This window comes from Ranitomeya variabilis, chromosome 8 (genome assembly GCF_051348905.1).
Source record: "Ranitomeya variabilis isolate aRanVar5 chromosome 8, aRanVar5.hap1, whole genome shotgun sequence".
NCBI lineage: Eukaryota > Metazoa > Chordata > Amphibia > Anura > Dendrobatidae > Ranitomeya > Ranitomeya variabilis.
In genome coordinates this window covers 113,750,214-113,772,083 of record NC_135239.1, presented here as the reverse complement: position 1 = coordinate 113,772,083, position 21,870 = coordinate 113,750,214, and the positions used below count along the sequence as shown (strand labels likewise).

The following is a 21,870-nucleotide window of genomic DNA, read 5'->3' as shown; positions in this document are numbered from 1 at the left end:
AGCCGCAAACCACCATCTTTTTTTTTTTTACGAAAAAGAACCCCACTGCCACGGGTGAAACAGAAGGCCAAATATACCCCTTGAAGACTCTCTGCTATGTACTCCTTCATGACTTGATGCTCAGGCCCAGACAAATTAAACATACAAATTAATTAATTTGTAATAAGCCTTAATTAATTAGGTAATTTGGCTCCCAGGACTAAATCAATGGCACAATCGAAAGGTCTATGTGGTGGAAGCGCCTCAGGCTCGCTTTCATAAAATACGTCTTCAAAGTCTTTCAGGTATTCCGAAATACCCTCCAGACCGACAGATGACACAGATACAGATTTTACTGGGGTGACAAGAGGTACCAGGTTACAACATATACTGTTATCCTTACATCCCCACTGAGTGATCTCCCACGTCACCCAATCAATGATAGGATTATGGTGTTGAAGCCAAAGCATTCCTAATACCAGTCCAGCCGGAAAATTATCTAGAACAAAACAACTTAATTTTTCCACATGAGTAGAACCCACTTTCAGAGAAAAAACTTTAGACATGAGACAAATTCCGTCCCGGGTGAGAGGAGATGATTCAATAGCCACATTTTTAACAGGATCCTTGAGCCTGACTGTCCCTATCTTATTAAGAGTCATCACCCGGGTATCGATCAGGTTAATGGTAGAACCGCAGTCAACAAAGGCGGTGGTCATGACAGGACCGCCAGCAAGTTCCAATTCCACATGAAGCAAAATTTTAGCAAGTGAGGAAAAATGTAGCTGGTAGTCTGGGTAACCTCCTCGATCGTTACCCAGACTTAGGCGTTTCCCTATGGCTTAGCAGAAGAAGGACTAGAGGGACAGTCCTTTTTCCAATGTCCAGGGGCTCCACAGTAAAAGCATAGTTGGTTGTCTCTGCAGTGTCTACTCTCTCCTTCCATCATCGAGATAGCCCCAACCTCTATGGGCTCAGGGACGAACACAGTGTCACACATGTTGGAGTATAATGAGCCTCCTGCAGCATCACTCCTCTAGCACAGAGCTTCCAGTCCATACGGACCGCCTGCGTCATGGCATTCTCCCGGGTATCAGGGAGAGCCTGTAATGCCAGAGCATCCTGTACAGTTGTGGCCAAAAGTATTGACACCCCTGCAATTCTGTCAGATAATACTCAGTTTCTTCCTGAAAATGATTGCAATCACACATTCTTTGGTATTATTATCTTCATTTAATTTGTCTTAAATAAAAAAACACAAAAGAGAATGAAGCAAAATGCAAAACATTGATCATTTCACACAAAACTCCAAAAATGGGCCAGACAAAAGTATTGGCACTCGCAGCCTAATACTTGGTTGCACAACCTTTAGACAAAATAACTGCAACCAACCGCTTCCGGTAACCATTATTCTTTGGCAAACTGCTCCAGGTCCCTGATATTTGAAGGGTGCCTTCTACAAACTGTATTTTTAGATCTTTCCACAGGTGTTCTATGGGATTCAGGACTCATTGCTGGCCACCTTAGAAGTCTCCAGTGCTTTCTCTCAAACCATTTTCTAGTGCTTTTTGAAGTGTGTTTTGGGTCATTGTCCTGCTGGAAGACCCATGACCTCTGAGGGAGACCCAGCTTTCTCACACTGGGTCCTACATTATGCTGCAAAATTTGTTGGTAGTCTTCAGACTTCATAATGCCATGCGCACGGTCAAGCAATCCAGTGCCAGAGGCAGCAAAGCAACCCCAAAACATCAGGGAACCTCTGCCATGTTTGACTGTAGGGACCGTGTTCTTTTCTTTGAATGCCTCTTTTTTCTCCTGTAAACTCTATGTTGATGCCTTTGCCCAAAAAGCTCTACTTTTGTCTCATCTGACCAGAGAACATTCTTCCAAAACGTTTTAGGCTTTTCCAGGTAAGTTTTGGCAAACTCCAGCCTGGCTTTTTTATGTTTCGGGGTAAGAAGTGGGGTCTTCCTGGGTCTCCTACCATACAGTCCCTTTTCATTCAGACGCCGACGGATAGTACGGGTTGACACTGTTGTACCCTCGGACTGCAGGGCAGCTTGAACTTGTTTGGATGTTAGTTGAGGCTCTTTATCCAACATCCGCACAATCTTACGTTGAAATCTCTTGTCAATTTTTCTTTTCCGTCCACATCTAGGGAGGTTAGCCACAGTGCCATGGGCTTTAAGCTTCTTGATGACACTGTGCACGGTAGACACAGGTACATTCAGGTCTTTGGAGATGGACTTGTAGCCTTGAGATTGCTCATGCTTCCTCACAGTTTGGTTTCTCAAATCCTCAGGCAGTTCTTTGGTCTTCTTTCTTTTCTCCATGCTCAATGTGGTACACACAAGTACACAGGACAGAGGTTGAGTCAACTTTAATCCATGTCAACTGGCTGCAAGTGTGATTTCGTTATTGCCTACACCTGTTAGGTGCCACAGGTAAGTTACAGGTGCTGTAAATTACGCAAATTAGAGAAGCATCACGATTTTTCGAACAGTGCCAATACTTTTGTCCACCCCCTTTTTTATGTTTGGTGTGGAATTATATCCAATTTGGCTTTAGGACAATTCTTTTTGTGTTTTTTCATTTAAGACAAATTAAATGAAGATAATAATAACAAAGAATTTGTGTTTGCAATCATTTTCAGGAAGAAACTGAATATTATCTGACAGAATTGCAGGGGTGTCAATACTTTTGGCCACAACTGTATAAGGTCAGACAGGCCCCTGCAGAACAACCTCCTCAGGGCAGTGTCATTCCAGGATACTTCAGTGGCCCAGAGTCTAGACTCTGAGCAGAACCATTTGGCTGAGTGCCTCCCCTGGGTCACACTCATCACCTTATCCTCTGCCAGACGCACTCTCTGAGACTTGTCATAAATGTGCCCCAAAGCCTCAAAGAACAGGTTCACCGACATAAGTTCAGAAGCAGAGGGAGAGAGAAAGCCCATGCCTGTAGAGCCCTCCTTAAGAAGGACATAACGATCCCCACCCTCTGCCTTTCATTGCCAGAAGCTCGGGGACATAACTCAAAAAACAACTTGCATCCCTCTTTAAAAACCCTAAACAACTTTTTATTCCCGGAAAAATTGTCAGGTAACATTACCAGTGGTTCGGGGTCTACTAGGAATACATCAGTGGGGCCCCCATCCCGAGTCCCTAACAGAAAAGGACCCTGTAAAGCGCTTACGACATCTCTCTGCACCTGTTGATGCGAATGAACCAGGGCTTGCTGCTCCATGGGCAGTTTCTGCATAAGTTGGGAGAGCTCACTATCATGCTCCATGAGAGTCCATACCGGATCCATAATAAACTCTCACCTAACCACCTGGAAGAGACTGTATGGTCAGTTATAATGTCAAAGCTCCCGGGTGTAACTACTGCCGGGAGGCTACTCGCCACAGTAAGGGAGCCCAGAGCAGAACGGCGGAGAACTCACTGGGTAGCAAGCAGGACCTGAACCATGTGACAAAGGGGGAGTGGCCAGGGGCAGAGCCAGGTGCCAGGGTACAAAGGAGGCGAACGGCGCCAGAGAGTAGTGAAACGTGCCGAGGTCAATAACTAGAGGACAAGCAAGGCACCAGAGGGTGAGACAGAAGGATAGTCAGGTGGAAGCCAGAGGTCAGAAAGCCGAGAGGATCAAACAGACCATCTCAAGCACAGAGAACAAACAACACAGTATGCACACGCACACCAGGGGGTCAGGCACACAGATAAAGCGAAAGTATAAGTGACAGAGGATCCTAGTCTAGGGGGGTATAAATATCCTTCCCAGATCCAAACGGAGGCCACAACAATTAACCCTGAGAGGGCAGGGCATTAACCCTGTCCAAACCATTACAATACCACACACATGTACATGTGTGTGGTATTTCCCGAGGAAGAAGTCATATACAGACTTCGAAACGCATTGAATAAAACCACCAATCCTTTTCATCAATACATCTGGATTTCCATTTGTTCAGCAGCTCGGACAATATCCACAAAAATCCTTTATTTAAAACCAGGAGAGTAATGTAGTACAAAGGGGAAAATCAACTCAGAGTCAAAGATGCGCCAGAAGGTCAATACCAGACGGAAGCAGAAGTACCAGAAGCAAAAGACAGAGTCAGGTCAGAGACAAAGCTGCGTCAAGTACCAGAGATCCCAAATATGAAGGGAAAACACTCAGAGTCACAGTCAGAATGGGGGCAGGGGAATGAACAGACATGGGAACAGTCAGGAATCACAGCAGGACAAATCAGGATAAAATCTGAGTCAGCTACTCACACTGTAGGCAGAAGCTAGAACTGATAACGCCTGCAGGATGCAGCAGAGATGAATAGCAAACCTGAGACCAGACTGAGGCTGAGAAAAGTTAACCCCTGACATGATCAGACTGGGAAAAGGGAAGACAGGACTCAAATCCCGGTTTGGATCATGAGAGTACCCTCCTATCCACCGGACCCCAAGTCTCCCAGGATAACGTGCATGAAATGCTCAAACCAATCGATCAGCACGGACAGATCGCATCGGGACCCACGATCGATCCTCAGGACCGTAACCCCTCCAATGGACCAAATACTGAAGTGAACTGCGGAGCATGCGAGAATCCACAATCCATTCCGCTTCATACTCAGTCGGACCATCCACAGAGACAGGAGGCAGGGGGGATGGAGACCCAGCCGAGAAAGGTACAAATGACTTAAGGGACTTATAAAACACATTGGGGATCCGAAGCGACGGAGGTTAGAGTAAGCAGAAGGCAACTGGATTGACAACTTCAATGAGCTCGTAAGGACCAATAAACCTGGGACCTAGCTTAACAGAAGGAACTTTCAGACGTATGTTCTTGGTAAACAACCATACTTTATCTCCTACCAGGAATATAGGTCCTACAGACCGTCGCTTACAGCAAAATGTTTGTTTTCCCTGAGCCTCCCCAATTTTCTTCTGGACCTCCATCCACACCTCCTCCAACTGTTGAACTGCCGAATCAGCCCCTGGACATCCAGAATCCAGCCAGGGAAAATTTGCCAAAATGGGGGTGAAAACTGTAGTTACAGAAGAACAGAGAGGTACCAATGGACTGATTAATCTGATTATTAAAAGCAAACTCAGCAACGGGCAACACAGAACACCAATCATCCTGCTGAGACGTAGCAAGACACCGCAAAATATGTTCAAGTGACTGATTGGTCCTCTCCATGTGACCATTCATCTTGGGATGGTAGGCCAAGGAGAAGGTCAAGCAAATACCCAATCTTTTACAAAATGTCCTCCAAAATTTGAACACAAATTGTAGCCCTCTATGAGAAACCACACTCAAAGGCATGCCATACAACCACACAACGTGCTCAACAAATAACTTAGATAGTGTTTCTGAATTTGGCAGTACTGCCAAAGGTACAACATGTGCCCTTATACTGAATCTGTCAACCAGTACTCAGATCACAGTTTTGCCATTGGAATGATCGAGATCAGTGATAAAATCCATGGACAAATGAGTCCAAGGTCTATCCGGAATTGGCAATGGCACCAATTCCCCAGCCGGCCTGTTATGGGAGCTCTTAGTATGGGCACAGGTATCACAGGCAGACGCAAACACAGCAGAAAGACAACCATTGGAACAATTAGGACCCCATTTAACAATATCACGAGATCCCCAGTCTATAACAGGATTATGCCTCTGTAAACAGGGTAACCCCAACACCAGTCTTGCAGGAATATTATTCATAACATAACATGACATTTTTTCCGATGCAAGGAACCTACCTTGAGGAGGAACTCCTAAGAGACAAACTTAATAACATTTTGAGCCAATGGTGTCTTATCAATGGCAATGATATGGATCGGAGTCTCTAGCCTAACCGTCCCTAACTTTAACTTGGACACCAGACTAGAGTCAATGAAGTTCATGAAAGATCCACAGTCCACAAAAGCTGAAGTAGATGCATAACCACTTCCATAGCACAGTTCCACCTTTAACAAAACTTTTCGAAAATTATGAAAATGGTACCTAAGAGTCTGGATGACCTCCTCGACAATCACCCAGACTCGGGAGCTTGTTAATTGATGGACAAGAGGGGCGGACCTTCTTCCAATGTCCCAGATCTCAACAATAAAAACATAATTTCCTGTCAAGTCGTTGCTTCCTCTTTTTCTCCTTGAAGTTGGTGGCACCAACCTCTATGGTCTCCGTAAATGGCATCACCTCAGACTTAACAGGCAATACAGGAATCTCTTGCTGGATAATTCCTCTTTCCAGTAATCTCCGGTCCATACGAATGGCCTTGGTCATGGCCTCCTCCAGAGAACTGGGTGGTGGATGGAGGGCCAGATGATCCTTGAGATGATCTGAAAGTCCTCTCCTGAACTGGCATGTCAAAGCAGAGTCATCCCAGAGTAGAGGACTCTCCCAGAGCAACGAAATAATTATCCCCAGCAGTTGACTCTCATCTCCTGAGGATCTGGGTCTAAGGGAAAAAAAGTAGCTTACAACCCTCTCTCATTGTAAGAAACCTCTCCTCTCCGGAGAAAGTAACAGGGAGCCTGACCGTAGGTACAGGAGAGCGTAAGGAAATATCAATGGGGTTAGAATTCTTAATAGCTGATTTTGTCATGGAGCCCTGAAAAGACTTTACAGTTTCAGTAAACTCCCACTGGAATTGGTTGTGAGAGGAAGCAAAAGCCCTATGTTCCAATGACAAATCCTGCATCATTTGGGTCAGATTTGATATCTGACCTGCAAGAGTGTGCAGCGGATCCATAAGGAGCAGCTCAAAGAAAAAAAACTGTCGGTGGTCAGTGTTAGGTGTCAAAGGAACCATTCGTGGTGTGAGGCTGTAGCTTTGGGACTGTACACTCAGGCAGGCAGATAGCTTCAGTGGGGGCAATTAGCCTTGGCTTAGCATCTGGTTCCTTCATGTGTGTGGTTAGCACAGAAGAGTTCCAGAACAAGCACAACCCTAGTTAGGGTTATAGTTTTGTGTACAGCGCGACTCTGTGAGGCAACAGAGATCGCTTCCAGTTCACACAGGGTGAAGCTTAACCCACGTGTGAGCTTCTAGTCTATCCTCCATTACTTTGCAGCAGGTGTCCCTGCACGGTGGAACCTGGGCTGCGAACGCACCTTGTAGCTACCTATCTATACTCGGTGCGTTCCACTAGCCCTAACAGTATACTAGCGCCAGGGTCTGGCTAAGTAATGGCGGGCGAACAGCGATTGCAGGGGTACATCCAGCAGCTGGAGGGCAGGTTGGCGGCTCTCGAGAGTGCAACCTCAGCTGTGGATGTTATCGCAATAGCTGTTCAGGCTGCTAGCATGGCTGCAGCAACTTTAACCACTGCCACCCTTGTTACGACCTTATCCCACCTCCCGCTGCCAGAGAAATACTCTGGTGACAGTAAATCATGTAGGGGTTTCGTGAGCCAGTGCAGTATACACATAGAGCTCCTGGCTGCACGTTTTCCCACAGAGCGAGCAAAGGTGGGATTCATTATTTCTCTTCTGTCGGACAGGGCGTTGGAGTGGGCTACGCCGCTGTGGGAGCGCGACGATCATGTGGTGCAGAGTGCTCCTCTGTTTTTGAGCACTCTGAAACAGGTCTTTTTAGGACCTTGAGTCACCCATGATACGGCACTCCAACTGCTGGCATTGACTCAGGGTTTGTTCATTGTCAGACATTTTGCCATCCACTTTCGGACTTTAGCATCCGAGCTGGAGTGGCCGGATAAAGCCCTCATCCCGATATTTTGGAGGGGGCTGGCTGACCATGTGAAGGACGCTTTGGCCACTAGAGAGATTCCCGCCACACTGGAGGAGCTCATAGCAGTATCAACTCGCATCGACCTTCATTTTAACTAGCGAAGGTTGGAGCGAGCCCAGTGTAGGCAGAAGTTTCGGCTGGCTTCCACCTTTGCCAAACCTCTGGAATCTCCGACCCAGGCGTCCGAGTCACATGAGGCCATGGAGGTGTCATGAGCGGGATCTAAGTTCCGGACCGCTTGTGCACTTAAGGTCTGTCATGTTTGCCGGCAGTCAGGACACCTTGCCTCCAGGTGTTCTCAGCTGTCGGGAAAACGTCAGCATCTAGTGATAGTCGGAGGAGGTACACTAGACACGGCAACGTTTTCCTCCAAATTGTCCTTCAAGGGGACAATTACCATAGGCCCATCCACTCTTATATTAGAGCTTTGCGTGGACTTCGGGGTGGAGGGCAATATCATTTCATCTGCTTTTGCCCAACGACACGCAATACCCCTGGTGATGCTCACCAAACCTGTGACTGTTCGAGTGGTAAATAGGTTGACACTACCCTCACAGATTACACACCAAACTATTCCATTCACTCTTTCCATGTCTCCATCTCATCAGGAGATTATTTCTCTATTAGTCATTCCCGAGGGAATTGATGAGGTCCTGTTGAGGATACCATGGCTACGCCACCACTCTCCTCATATAGAGTGGTCCACAGGAAGAATTCTGGGATGGAGTAAATCCTGTGAGGGTAGATGTCAGAGGGAGTGCATTCAGGTTGCTACAACTGAGGTACCCACAGATCTTTCCTCTCTCCCCAAGTACTATTGGCACTATGCAGACGTGTTCTCCAAAAGGGCTGCGGAGACTCTTCCGCCTCACCGCCCCTATGACTGTCCTATTGACCTCTTGCCTTATGCAGAGCCTCCTCGGGGTCGAGTCTATCCGTTATGTCTTCCGGAGATGGAGGCGATGTCCCAGTACATCCGAGAGAATCTGGCAAGAAGATTCATTAGGAAGTCAGTGTCACCTGCAGGGGCTGGGTTCTTCTTCATGCAGAAGAAGAGTGGAGAAATACGTCCATGCATAGACTACAGGGGTCTTAACGCCATCACCGTTAAGAATAAGTACCCACTACCCCTGATATCTGAGCTCTTTGATAGGCTACGGGGAGCAAGGGTATTTACTAAATTAGATCTGCGGGGTGCTTACAACCTGGTTTGCATCCGTGAGGGGATGAATGGAAGACGGCTTTTAACACCAGGGATGGGCACTATGAATATCTGGTGATGCCCTTAGGGCTCTGTAATGCCCCAGCCATTTTCCAAGACTTTGTGAACGACATCTTCTGGGATATGCTCACCACTTCGATCATAGTCTATCTGGATGATATTCTCATATACTCTCCAGATATTGACTCCCACCGGAGAGATGTTACGGGCAAACTCCCTCTGTGCCAAGTTGGAGAAGTATGTGTTTGAGCAGGAGTCCTTGCCTTTCCTTGGCTATATCATCTCTGCCCAGGGAATGGCTATGGATCCTGCCAAGCTACAGGCTGTGATGCACTGGCAGGAACCCTATTCTCTTAAAGCAGTGCAGCGCTTTATGGGGTTCATTAATTATTATCGCCAGTTCATTCCCCACTTCTCAACTTTGGTAGCTCCCTTGGTTGCCCTCACCAAGAAGGGAGCAAATCCCAAGTTGTGGTCGGAGGTCTCCAAGGTCTTTCTCGCCATTAAGTCACACTTGGCTAGCGCTCCCATCCTACATCGCCCCGATGTAGATAAGCCGTTTATAATGGAGGTGGATGCCTCATCCGTTGGTGCTGGAGCAGTCCTCTTCCAAAAGGATGCTCAAGGTCGGAAGCATCCTTGCTTCTTCTTCTCCAAGACCTTCTCAGCAGCGGAGAGGAATTATTCCCTCGGGGACAGGGAGTTACTAGCCATGAAGTTGGCTTTCTCAGAGTGGAGACACCTCCTGGAGGGGGGCTCATTTTCCCTTCCAAGTTTTTACAGACCACAAAAATATGGGGTACTTACAGACTGCCCAGCGGCTAAATTCTCGCCAGGCGAGATAGTCCCTGTTCTTCTCCCATTTCCATTTCACCCTCAATTTTCTCTCCGGGGAGAAGAACATTTGTGCCAACACTCTCTCCCGCTCCGTAGTGTCATCAGAGGACGAGGAGGGGGAGCCTCAGCTTATTGTCCCTTCTGAGAGCCTGAGAACCTTGGCTCCGGTTTCGCTAGAGTCTGTGCCCCTGGGCAAGACTTTTGTACCATCAAATTTGCAACCAGAGGTTCTCTCTTGGGCTCATTCGTCCAGGGTGGGTGGACATTTTTGGACCAAGAGGACATTTGAGCTTCTGGCGAGGACATACTGGTGGTCGCATATGGCTCTTGACGTCGGGGATTATATTCGGACATGTGTCTCCTGCGCCAAGAATCGGTCTCCTCAGCAACGGCCTGCTGGGCTTCTTTACCCCTTGCCGGTGGCAGACAGGCCCTGGGAGATGGTCGGGATGGACTTCGTGGTAAGCTTACCTAAGTCTCGTAGCTGCAACATTATCTGGGTAGTCACCGATCATTTTTCTAAAATGGTGCACTTGGTGCCGCTTCTACGGTTACCTTCTGCACGGGCCTTGGCGGCATTGTTCATTAAACATATTTTCTGTCTACATGGTATGCCTGACAAAATTGTCAGTAACCGGGGTCCCCATTTTGCTTCTCGGTTTTGGAGAGAGCTCTGTCGTTTACTCAGCATTGAGCTGAATCTCTCTTCTGCATACCATCCCGAGACAAATGGGTTGGTAGAGAGGGCCAACCAGACTCTGGTGACATACCTGCGACATTTCGTCTCTGCTAGGCAGGATGACTGGGCATCTTTGCTACCTTGGGCAGAATTTGCTTTGAACAACGTTGTAGCCGACTCCACTGGCCAGACTCCATTTCACCTTAATTACGGCCAGCATCTGCGTGTCCCTGTGCCCATGCCCATGTCATCCACTGATTCCGGGGTGGCAGACTGGGCAGTGGAGGCACGTGACATTTGCGACCGCACACAGGATGCCATTCGGGCCTCCAAGGAGAGAATGAGGGTTTCTGCTGATGCACACCGGCGCCCTGCTCTGACCTTTGCTCCTGGCGACTTAGTGTGGCTCTCTGCCCGTAACATCAGGCTGCGAGTTGAGTCCACTAAGTTTGCGCCTTGTTACATTGGTCCTTTCAAGGTTCTGGAACAGGTTAACCCTGTGGTCTACCGTTTGGCTATACCGCTGCGCCTTGATATCACCGACACCTTTCATGTTTCCCTCTTAAAGCCTGTCTATATGTCCCGGTTTTCCGAGTCATCTGCCGGGAAATTGGGTTCATCCACAGATGAGTACGAGGGGAACTCTATCTTGGGGTGCACGGTGGTACGTGGCAAGAAATACTATCTGGTGGACTGGAAGGGTCATGGCCCAGAGGACAGAACCTGGGAACCTGTGGAGCACATTCGGGCTCCGCTGCTCATTGCAGCCTTTGAGCGTAGCAAGGCTCAAGGAGGAGGGGGCCCTAGGAGGGCGGGTAATGTTAGGCGTTGAGTTCCCGCCGCTGCACAGGGGGAATCTCGAACCATGTCTGCTGCAGTCTCCCATTCTCCTCCAGCCGCAGTGGGACCTGCTCAACGGAGACGTTGGTCCCAGCGTCTGGCTCAGCCTGATACTGTGCGAATGGTTACTGCTACCTTTCCAGGCTCTGCCTTTGTAGCCAGCACTGGTCAGCGGCGAGCAGGCTTTTCTGGGACTAAGTCCTGCTTTTCACACACTGAGCATGCCCATGGTAGGACCTCTCATTGGAGGTCGGGGGTCACATGCTCAGGCCTTTAGCAGCTCCTATTGGTCCACCAGGAAGGTCCTGAAGAGCTGCAGCTATAAAAGGTTCGCATGGCCTCATGGCCATGCGCTAGTATCAAATGTGTTTGGCTTATGCCAGTGGATACTATACCACTCTATTCATATGTGGTGTGAGGCTGTAGCTTTGGGACTGTACACTCAAGCAGGCAGCTAGCATCAGTGCGGGCAATTAGCCTTGGCTTAGCATCTGGTTCCTTCATGTGTGTGGTTAGCTCAGAAGAGTTCCAGAGCAAGCACAACCCTAGTTAGGGTAATAGTTTTGTGTACAGCGTAATTCTGTGAGGCAACAGAGATTGCTTCCAGTTCACGCGAGGTGAAGCTTAACCCACGTGTGAGCTCAGAGTTTATCCGCTGTTACTTTTCAGCAGATATCTCTGCACAGTGGACCCTGGGCTGCGAACGCACCTTGTAGCTACCTATCTATACTCGGTGCGTTCCGCTAGCCCTAACAGTCAGTTATAATGTCACGCCGCAGCTATGCAGGTAGATGCACGCTCCACTAGATGGCAGTAGAGTGGAGGGAAGACTGCAACACTTGCCAGAGCAGATCTGCAGCGAGGCCACCACCAGGTGGCAACAGGGCAGTCAAACAAGCTGCGTCAAAAACAGGAGAATAACATAGTACAAAGGGGAAAATCAACTCACAGTCAGAGACGCGCCAGAGGGTCAATACCAGATGGAAGGAGAAGTACCAGGATCAAAAGAGACAAAGCCATGTCAAGTACCAGAGAGTCCAAACACGAAGGGAAAACACTGAATCAGAATGGGAAAGGGGAATGAACATACACGGGACAGTCAGGAATCGCAGCAGGACAAATCAGGATATAACCAGAGTTAGCTACTCACACCAGAAGCAGAAGCTATAACTGACACCACCTGCAGGATGCAGTGGAGATAAATAGCAAACTTGAGACCAGACTGAGGCTGAGAAAAGTTAACCCCTGACATGATCAGAGAGGAAAAATGGTAGACAGTACTCAAAACCCAGTCATGACATTTAGAGTGATGAGGCCAAAATTTAACTTTTTGGCCACAACCATAAATGTTATATTTGGAGAGAAGTCAACAAGGAACACATATGATGAAAGGAACACCATTCCTACTGTAAAGCAAGGAAGTGCATTGCTGATGCTTTGGGGATGTGTGAGCTACAAAGGCACATGAAACTTGGTCAAAGTTGAAGGAAAGATGAATGCAGCACATTATCAGCAAATACTGGAGGCAAATTTGCAATTATCAGCTCGGAAGCTGCTCATTGGTCATACTTGGACGTACCAACATAACAATGATCCAAAACACAAGGCCAAGTCGACCTGTCATTGGCTATAGCAGAACAAAGTGAAGGTTCTGGAGTGGCTATCTCAGTCTCCTGACCTCAAAACCATTGAGCCACTCTGAGGAGATCTCAAGCACGCAGTTCATGCTAGACAGCCCAGGAATTTACAGGAACTGGAGGCTTTTTGCCAAAAAGAGTGGGCAGCTTTACCATCTGAGAAAATAAAGAACCACATCCACAACTACCACAAAAGACTTTAAGCTGTCATTGATGTTAGAGGGGGCTATACACGGTCTTAAGAAATGGGGTATGTGAACTTTTGATCAGGGTCATTTGGATGTTTTGGGTTGTCATTATAATTTAAAAAGAGAAATAACAGTAGTTTGACAATAAATGGCTTCACCCAACCACTAACCATGAGTGGAGAAAAAGTTTTGGTGTTATCATTCATATTCTCTGAAAAAAGGCCAAGAAAGCAAAAATTCTGCCGGGGTATGTAATATTTTGAGCACAACTGTATATTTGTATGCATCCTCCCCTGCTCAGGAGATGGAATATGATCAGACCATGTCACTGCACGGTCAGACACAGCCATTACAAAGTACACAGCAGAGGCAAATTTATAAGATTATCTCAGCACAGGGACATTTATTTTAATCACATTCAATTGTGGAACCTATTTTATTCCAAGGTCTAATGAATAACATGAAGTTTTGTTTGTGGGAAAACCCCTTTAACCCCTTAACGAACGCCGATACGCCTTTTAACGGCAGGAGTTAAGGGTACTTATTCCTTAGCGCCGCTTTTTAACGGCATTGAGAAACAAGATTATAGGGCCCCCCAGCGTCAGAAATTCTCCGGGATCTCAGCTACCTGGGGTAGCTGAGACCCTGGAGAACTTGATCCGGGTCGGTTTTTACCGACCCCAGTGTTGTGATCACCATTATTCACAGAATAACGGCAATGGCAAAAAAAGCCAGGTTTCCCATTTAATTTTTCTCTCCTCTGATAAGATCTAGCACATTAGAGGAGAGAGAAATGGGCTCCCCTAAGCCCCCCTGGTACCTCCAGTGTCCCTGGACCCTCCTGCATCCCCCGGTCCTGTCCTCCGGCTGTCGGCTTCTTCCGGGAAGAAAATAGCGGGCACATGCGCAGTGTGCCTGCCGAGATCTGCCGGCTGGCACCCGGCAACAATAGGAAATTTTTCCTATTGGTTCATTTTGATCACTGTAATATACCCTATCGCAGTGATCAAAATAAAAAAAATAGGAAATCAAACCCCCCTTTATCACCCCCTTAGTTAGGTAAAAATAATAAAATAAAAAAGTATCTATTTCCATTTTTCCATTAGGGGTAGGGTTGGGCTAGGGCTAGTGTTAGGGTTGGGCTAGGGCTAGGGTTGGGGCTTGGATTAGGGTTGGGTTAGGGTTGTGTTGGGGGTTAGGGTTTTGGTTAGGGTGATAGTTGTGGTTAAGGCTAGGATTACAGTTAGGGTTGAGATTTGGGTTAGGGGTGTGTTAGGGTTAGGGTTGTGGTTAGGGTTATGGTTTGGATTAGGGTTAGCGGTGTGTTGGGGTTAGAGTTGGAGTAAGAATTGGGGGGTTCCACTGTTTAGGTACATCAGAGGGTTTCCAAATGTGACATGGCGCCCACCATTGATTCCAGCCAATTTTGCGCTCAAAAAGTCAAACGGTGCTCCCTCTGTTCTGAGCACTGCCATGCGCCAAACAGTGGCTTTCCCCCACATACAGGTATTGGCGTACTCAGGAAAAATTGCACAACAAATTCTGTGGTCCATTTTCTCCTGATACCCATGTGAAAATAAAAAAAATTGGTTCCAAAGTATTTTTTTTGTGATAAAAGTAAAATGTTCATTTTTTCCTTCCACATTGTTTTAGTTCTCGTGAAGCATCTGAAGGGTTAATACATTTCTTGAATGTGGTTTTACACAATGAGGGGGTGCAATTTTTAGAATGGTGTCACTTTTGAGTGTTTTCTGTTATATTGACCCCCAAACTCACTTCAAATGTGAGGTGGTCTCTAAAAAAATGGTTTTGTAAATTTTGTTAGAAAAATTAGAAATCGCTGGTCAATTTTTAACCCTTATAACGTCCAAACAAAAAAAAAATGTTTCCAAAATTGTGCTGATGTAAAGTTGACATGTGGGAAATGTTATTTATTAACTATTTTGTGTGACACCACTCTCTGATTTAAGGGTACAAAAATTAAAAGTTTGTAAATTGCAAAATTTTCCAAATTTTGCCAAATTTCCATTTTTTCATAAATTGACACAAGTTACATCAAAGAAATTTTACAACTAACATAAAGTACAATATGTTACAAAAAACAGTCTCAGAATCAGTGGGATACGTTGATGTGTTCCAGAGCTATAACTTCATAAAGTTACAGTTGTTAGAATTGTAAAAATTGGCTTGGTCATTAAGTACCAAATTGGCTCTGACACTAAGGGGTTAAGCCTTGTCAGCTGGTCTTTAGCTGTTTTTAAGGATCTATCTTTTCTAATTTTCACATGAACATATTACACAGCAGAGGAGCCAAATTATCATGTGAGCCAAAGTCAACTCTGAGTAATTGTCAGAAGCCACATTTAACTCAGAATGAACAATGAACTTCATACTTTAAATCTCTTATCTCTTCAATCACGGTCTGAAGCTGTGAAAGTGGTGTAAGCAATAATAATTGTTGTCAAGATATATACTGAAGAAAATTAGGGGATTGTACCTCAAAAAGTGACACTGTGGGGTTTAGGCTATGTCTACCAGTTGAATAAAAAAATAAATATTGCATATGGTCATAACTCGGGATTCAAATTTTGAGCCACATAACTGAGTGTAGATCAAATGAGGCTTCTAAACCACTGTTTGGGGACCCCTGATGTAACATACTGATTTTATTATTTGAGAATTTGGTAAATTTTAAGATTTTTTACCAGTAAAGTGGTTGTCTGATACCCTAAACTGTGTCTCTCATTAACTATCTGTAATAAATGAGCACCTTTCTAATTAACACTTGTTTAAAATGCCCTACAATTTCCTAGCTGGTCTCACCTGAGATTTTTTTCACTTCCGATGATGATTTGTTTTAAACTTTGAGAATGCATAGAAGAATCTTAAAGGGAACATCATCAATAAGATTCACTCAGTGGGCTGTTCCTACATTATGCCCATCCTTCTTGCCCCTTCAGTGCCCTTTCTTCCTTGAATCATAATGTAATTGACGACGGGGCTGTTTTTTCTGCTCTCCTTTGACTATTCTATTGGTCAGTGTGTCTCTATTCTTACCAGCATTCTGACAGTGTGCTCTGCTCCAAAGAAGACACTGACAATGGGTTATCTATTTGATGCATACTCTGTTGTATCTCCTTGCTCATGTTCAAAGAGGCTTTGGAGCAGAGCTAGCTGACAGAACACTAGCAAAGAGGAGGAACGGACGATGGAATGGACAATCAGCGCATACTCTGTGTGTTCTCTCTCTTTGCTAGCATTCAGGGAGGCTGAGAAGCAGAGCGCACTGACAGAGTGCAGGCAGGAAAAGAGGACACACTGAGCAGTAGACCAGGCAGAGTGAAGTGGGACAGACAAGACCCATCACTAATGACATTCTGTTTCACAGAAAAAGGGACATTGAAATGAGAAGTGAGAAAAAGCGAAAACATTTGGCTGGATTGTGTCAGTCACAACTCCTTTGCAGGTAAAGAAACCTAGATTCTCCTCCATATTATAGAATAACACCAGCTGTAAATACAATAATAGAAATGGAAATACTGATAAATCTGCTGTGCTACTGGTGAAGAAGACGTTGTCACGGCTCCCAGCTATTACTGCTGCGGGGGAGCTGTGCGCCGCAGCAAGGGAACTGAGCAGAGCCATAATGAACTCACAGTGTAGCAAACAGGACCTGAGCCACATGACAGGGCAGGAGGTGGTCAAGGGCAGCGCCAGACGCCGGTGTGCAGAGGAGGTGATATACACTGGAGAGTAGTTAAATGTGCCGACATCAAAACCAGGAGATAACGAGGTAACCGAGGGGTGAGATGGAGGGATAATCAGAAAGTGAGCCAGAAGTCAGAAAGCCAACAGAACAATCAAGCAGAGTAAAGCACGAAGAGTGAACAAGCAAATGCAAACCGAGCACACAATCAAGGGGTCAGACACACAGACTAAACGAAAGTATAACTGACAGGGAATCCTAGTCTAGAGTGTGTATAAATACCCCTCCCAGATCCAAAGAGAGGCAAGCAATATTAACCCTGAGAGAGCAGGACATGAACCATGTCCTATACCATGACAGACATCTAGTGGAGATGATGGTGTTGAACAAAGAGCAGTTTTATTAATCTACGCTTTTCAGAGTTGAAAAAACTCCTTCATCAGGAGGAACGCAGTCATTGTGTTTTTTTCCTGAAGGAGTTGATTCACCTCTGAATTGCATAGACAAATAATACTGCTGTTTGTTCAACACCATCATTTCCATTGGATGTCTTCTTCACCAGCAGCATAGCAGATTTATCTCTAAACCCCTTCCTACTATTCTGTGTGAGATTCTCGAAGACTTCCATCATTTGAAGTGAAAAAAAATGGAAGTGATGCAGTTTAAGGTATCTGACAACTTCTTTAGTCGTAAATGAGCCTTATTATTATTGCCTTCCCTCAACTATCTTCACCTAACATGGAATTTCTTGACAATTTTGAGATTACATATTTATCTATATCAACATACCATATGTAGTTGGAACACTAGCCGGCCGTGGAGGACTTAATGAATTGTTGTACATGGCAGCATCTGTTGACATTGAGGAAACATATTGGTGAAACACGATTAAATACTTTCACATATAATTTTGGAGATTTATAAAAGAAAATAATTTTCCAGTATATCTCAGTTTATTTTCACTATATATTCCCTGATGCTTTCTTCTGGGAAAAATGAGTGCAGAGAGAGCTAGTTTAGGGAGAGGACACCCCAACAAACCAAAGATGCAGTTGACATTTGATTGGCAACTTCTGCTAGGAAAACAAGGGATCCCTAAAAATTGAATATTTAAGAACCTGTGGAAAATGACACATTTTTAAAGTCTAGTAAAATCTTTAATAGCAGATCAGATTGTGTTCTTGTTACTTACCAGACTGGAAGGTAATCTCACTAAACATCATCCAAGAGTCAGCAAAATAATACTGGCACTTGATAGCTCTAGCCATACGGTTATGAAGTTGCACAGTTACATAACGGGCACTTGGATTGGCATCATCCAATATTAAGAGTGAAATAACAGAATTTGCTTCCCATTCATTTGCTTCCGATCTAAAAAAACACTGCACTTCCTTGAAGATCTTCACACCCTTTGAGAACATGTTATTGCAATGAACCTGCAAAGTCCAGGAACAATGTTTTTACGGCTGAAAATGCATTTTCATGAATTAAAAATGTGCATTAATTTAATTTTGAATGTCATTTGAAATTGATTTGAACATTTGGGACTCCATTCATTATTTGCGTTTTTGTCACCTATTTTTTGTCATGTGGTATTCGCTGATGTCTTTGCTCCACATTCATCAAATGTGGTTCATGAATTTTGCACAAAGTAAAAAATGGTCTTTTTCCCTATCTTTAACTGTTGTTGTGACTTTTTAGTGCAAAAAGTCCCATGTTTTGCAAAATATTTTAAAAGTTGCATGAAAAATTCTTTCACACATAGCATCAACTACACTGGAGTACATTTGCAACAAATTTTGTGACTTTTTAAAAATTTCCTCCACAGTGAGAAAAGATAAATTACCACATGTAAGACTTCAAAAAAGGAGCAAATAGAAATATAAATTAGGTGCAAACAGAAAAATCACAAAACACCTAAAACTCAAAACTTATGCATGTATGCAATAATGAATTGAGACCTTAGTCTTTAATGCAATTCAACTGACATAAGTCATATACAGTGGGGCAAAACAGTATTTAGTCAGTCAGCAATAGTGCAAGTTCCACCACTTAAAAAGATGAGAGGCGTCTGTAATTTACATCATAGGTAGACCTCAACTATGGGAGACAAACTGAGAAAAAAAAATACTGAAAATCACATTGTCTGTTTTTTTTATCATTTTATTTGCATATTCTGGTGGAAAATAAGTATTTGGTCAGAAACAAACAATCAAGATTTCTGGCTCTCACAGACCTGTGACTTCTTCTTTAAGAGTCTCCTCTTTCCTCCACTCATTACCTGTAGTAATGGCACCTGTTTAAACTTGTTATCAGTATAAAAAGACACCTGTGCACACCCTCAAACAGTCTGACTCCAAACTCCACTATGGTGAAGACCAAAGAGCTGTCAAAGGACACCAGAAACAAAATTGTAGCCCTCCACCAGGCTGGGAAGACTGAATCTGCAATAGCCAACCAGCTTGGAGTGAAGAAATCAACAGTGGGAGCAATAATTAGAAAATGGAAGACATTCAAGACCACTGATAATCTCCCTCGATCTGGGGCTCCATGCAGAATCCCACCCCGTGGGGTCAGAATGATCACAAGAACGGTGAGCAAAAATCCCAGAACCACGCGGGGGGACCTATTGAATGAACTGCAGCGAGCTGGGACCAATGTAACAAGGCCTACCATAAGTAACACACTACGCCACCATGGACTCAGATCCTGCAGTGCCAGACGTGTCCCACTGCTTAAGCCAGTACATGTCCGGGCCCGTCTGAAGTTTGCTAGAGAGCATTTGGATGATCCAGAGGAGTTTTGGGAGAATGTCCTATGGTCTGATGAAACCAAACTGGAACTGTTTGGTAGAAACACAACTTGTCGTGTTTGGAGGAAAAAGAATACTGAGTTGCATCCATCAAACACCATACCTACTGTAAAGCATGGTGGTGGAAACATCATGCTTTGGGCTGTTTCTCTGCAAAGGGGCCAGGACGACTGATCCGGGTACATGAAAGAATGAATGGGGCCATGTATCGTGAGATTTTGAGTGCAAACCTCCTTCCATCAGCAAGGGCATTGAAGATGAAACGTGGCTGGGTCTTTCAACATGACAATGATCCAAAGCACACCGCCAGGGCAACGAAGGAGTGGCTTCGTAAGAAGCATTTCAAGGTCCTGGAGTGGCCTAGCCAGTCTCCAGATCTCAACCCTATAGAAAACCTTTGGAGGGAGTTGAAAGTCGGTGTTGCCAAGCGAAAAGCCAAAAACATCACTGCTCTAGAGGAGATCTGCATGGAGGAATGGGCCAACATACCAACAACAGTGTGTGGCAACCTTGTGAAGACTTACAGAAAACGTTTGACCTCTGTCATTGCCAACAAAGGATGTATTACAAAGTATTGAGATGAAATTTTGTTTCTGACCAAATACTTATTTTCCACCAGAATATGCAAATAAAATGATAAAAAAACAGACAATGTGATTTTCAGTATTTTTTTTTCTCAGTTTGTCTCCCATAATTGAGGTCTACCTATGATGTAAATTACAGACGCCTCTCATCTTTTTAAGTGGTGGAACTTGCACTATTGCTGACTGACTAAATACTTTTTTGCCCCACTGTATAAATAACCTAGGTATGGACTTACAATGGTAAGAGTAATTAAGGTTTTTAATTATGTACAGTGTCATGTAAAAGTTTGGGAACCCCTAGTCAAAATTACTGGTATTGTGAACAGTTAAGCAATTTGAAGATTAAATTATCTGTAAAAGACCTACAATTAAAGATAACACATTTCCTTTGTATCTTAGGCAATATATATACAGTACATATATAATATATATTTTCATGTTTAACATTTTAAAAATTACAAAAAATAAAATGGGCCGATGCAAAAGTTTGGGCACCCTTGGAGATTTGTGTGCTCAAATAACTTTGACCAAGGTTTCAGACATTAATTGGTCTGTTGTGATTATGGCTTGTTAACCATCATCATTAGGAAAGGCTATGTGTTGCAAGTTTCCCAGCTTTATAAAAACCAAGCCTCCTCTAACCTTGTGCCAAAAATCGTCAGACATGGGTTCTTCTAAGCAGCTGTCTAGCACTCTGCTAAGCAGGAAAAGGCTACAAGAAGATAGCAAAGCATTTTCAAGTTACCCTTTCCTCAGTTGAAAATGTAATTAAGCAATGGCAGTTAACAGGAAGAGGGGAGGTGAAGATAAGGTCTGGAAGACCAAGCAAAATTTCAGTGAGAGCTACCTGTAGTTTTGCTAGAGAGACAAATCATAACCCCAGCTTGACTGCAAAAGACCTTAGAAATATTTAGCAGACTCTGCAGTTGTGATACATTGTTCTTCTCTTCAAAGACACCTGCACAAATATGGCCTTCATGCAAGGGTTATCAGAAGAAAATGTCTCCTGCGTCCTCACCATAAAATTCAGCTTCAGAAGTATACAAAAGAACATCTAAACAAGCCTGATGCATTTGGGAAACAAGTCCTATTGACCAATGAGGTTAAAATAGAACTCTTTGGCAACAATTTTCATAAGTATGTGTAGAGAAAAAAGGGTACAGAATATTAGGAAAAGAACATCTCGCCAAACATTAAGCATAGAGGTAGATCAATCATGCTTTGGGGTTGTGTTGCAGCCAATGACATGGGGAACATTTAACGGGTAGAGGGAAGAATGGATACAATTAAATTTCAACAAAATCTTGATGCAAACCTAACAGCATCTGGAAAGAAAAGCTGAAGTTGAAAAGAGGATGGCTTCTGCAAATAGATCATAATCCTAAGCACACATCAAAATCCACAATAGACTACTTCAAAAGGGACAAGCTGAAGATTTTACAATGGCCCTCAGAGTCCCCTGATCAGAACGTCACTGAAAATCTGTGGCTAGACCTCAAAATAGCAGTGCATGCAAGACGACCCAGGAATCTCACAGAAGTGGAAGAATTTTCCAAGGAAGAATGGATGAAAATCCCTCAAACAAGAATTGAAAGACTCTTGGCTGGCTTAAAAAAGTGTTTACAAGCTATGA

At 44.6% G+C, this 21,870-nt stretch overlaps 1 protein-coding gene across 2 annotated transcripts in view; it reads right to left on the bottom strand.

The window, feature by feature from the left end:
* The window catches only part of DDR2 (discoidin domain receptor tyrosine kinase 2), a 534,261-nt gene that overhangs the window by 141,964 nt on the left and 370,427 nt on the right, over positions 1-21,870 (bottom strand). For both annotated transcript variants that reach the window (XM_077278825.1, XM_077278826.1), the window contains exons 9-10: positions 18,034-18,277; positions 17,631-17,693 (exon numbers count right to left, since the gene is read on the bottom strand). In XM_077278825.1, coding sequence (XP_077134940.1) covers positions 17,631-17,693; positions 18,034-18,277 — 307 coding nt within the window. The remainder of the gene's footprint in view (positions 1-17,630; positions 17,694-18,033; positions 18,278-21,870) is intronic.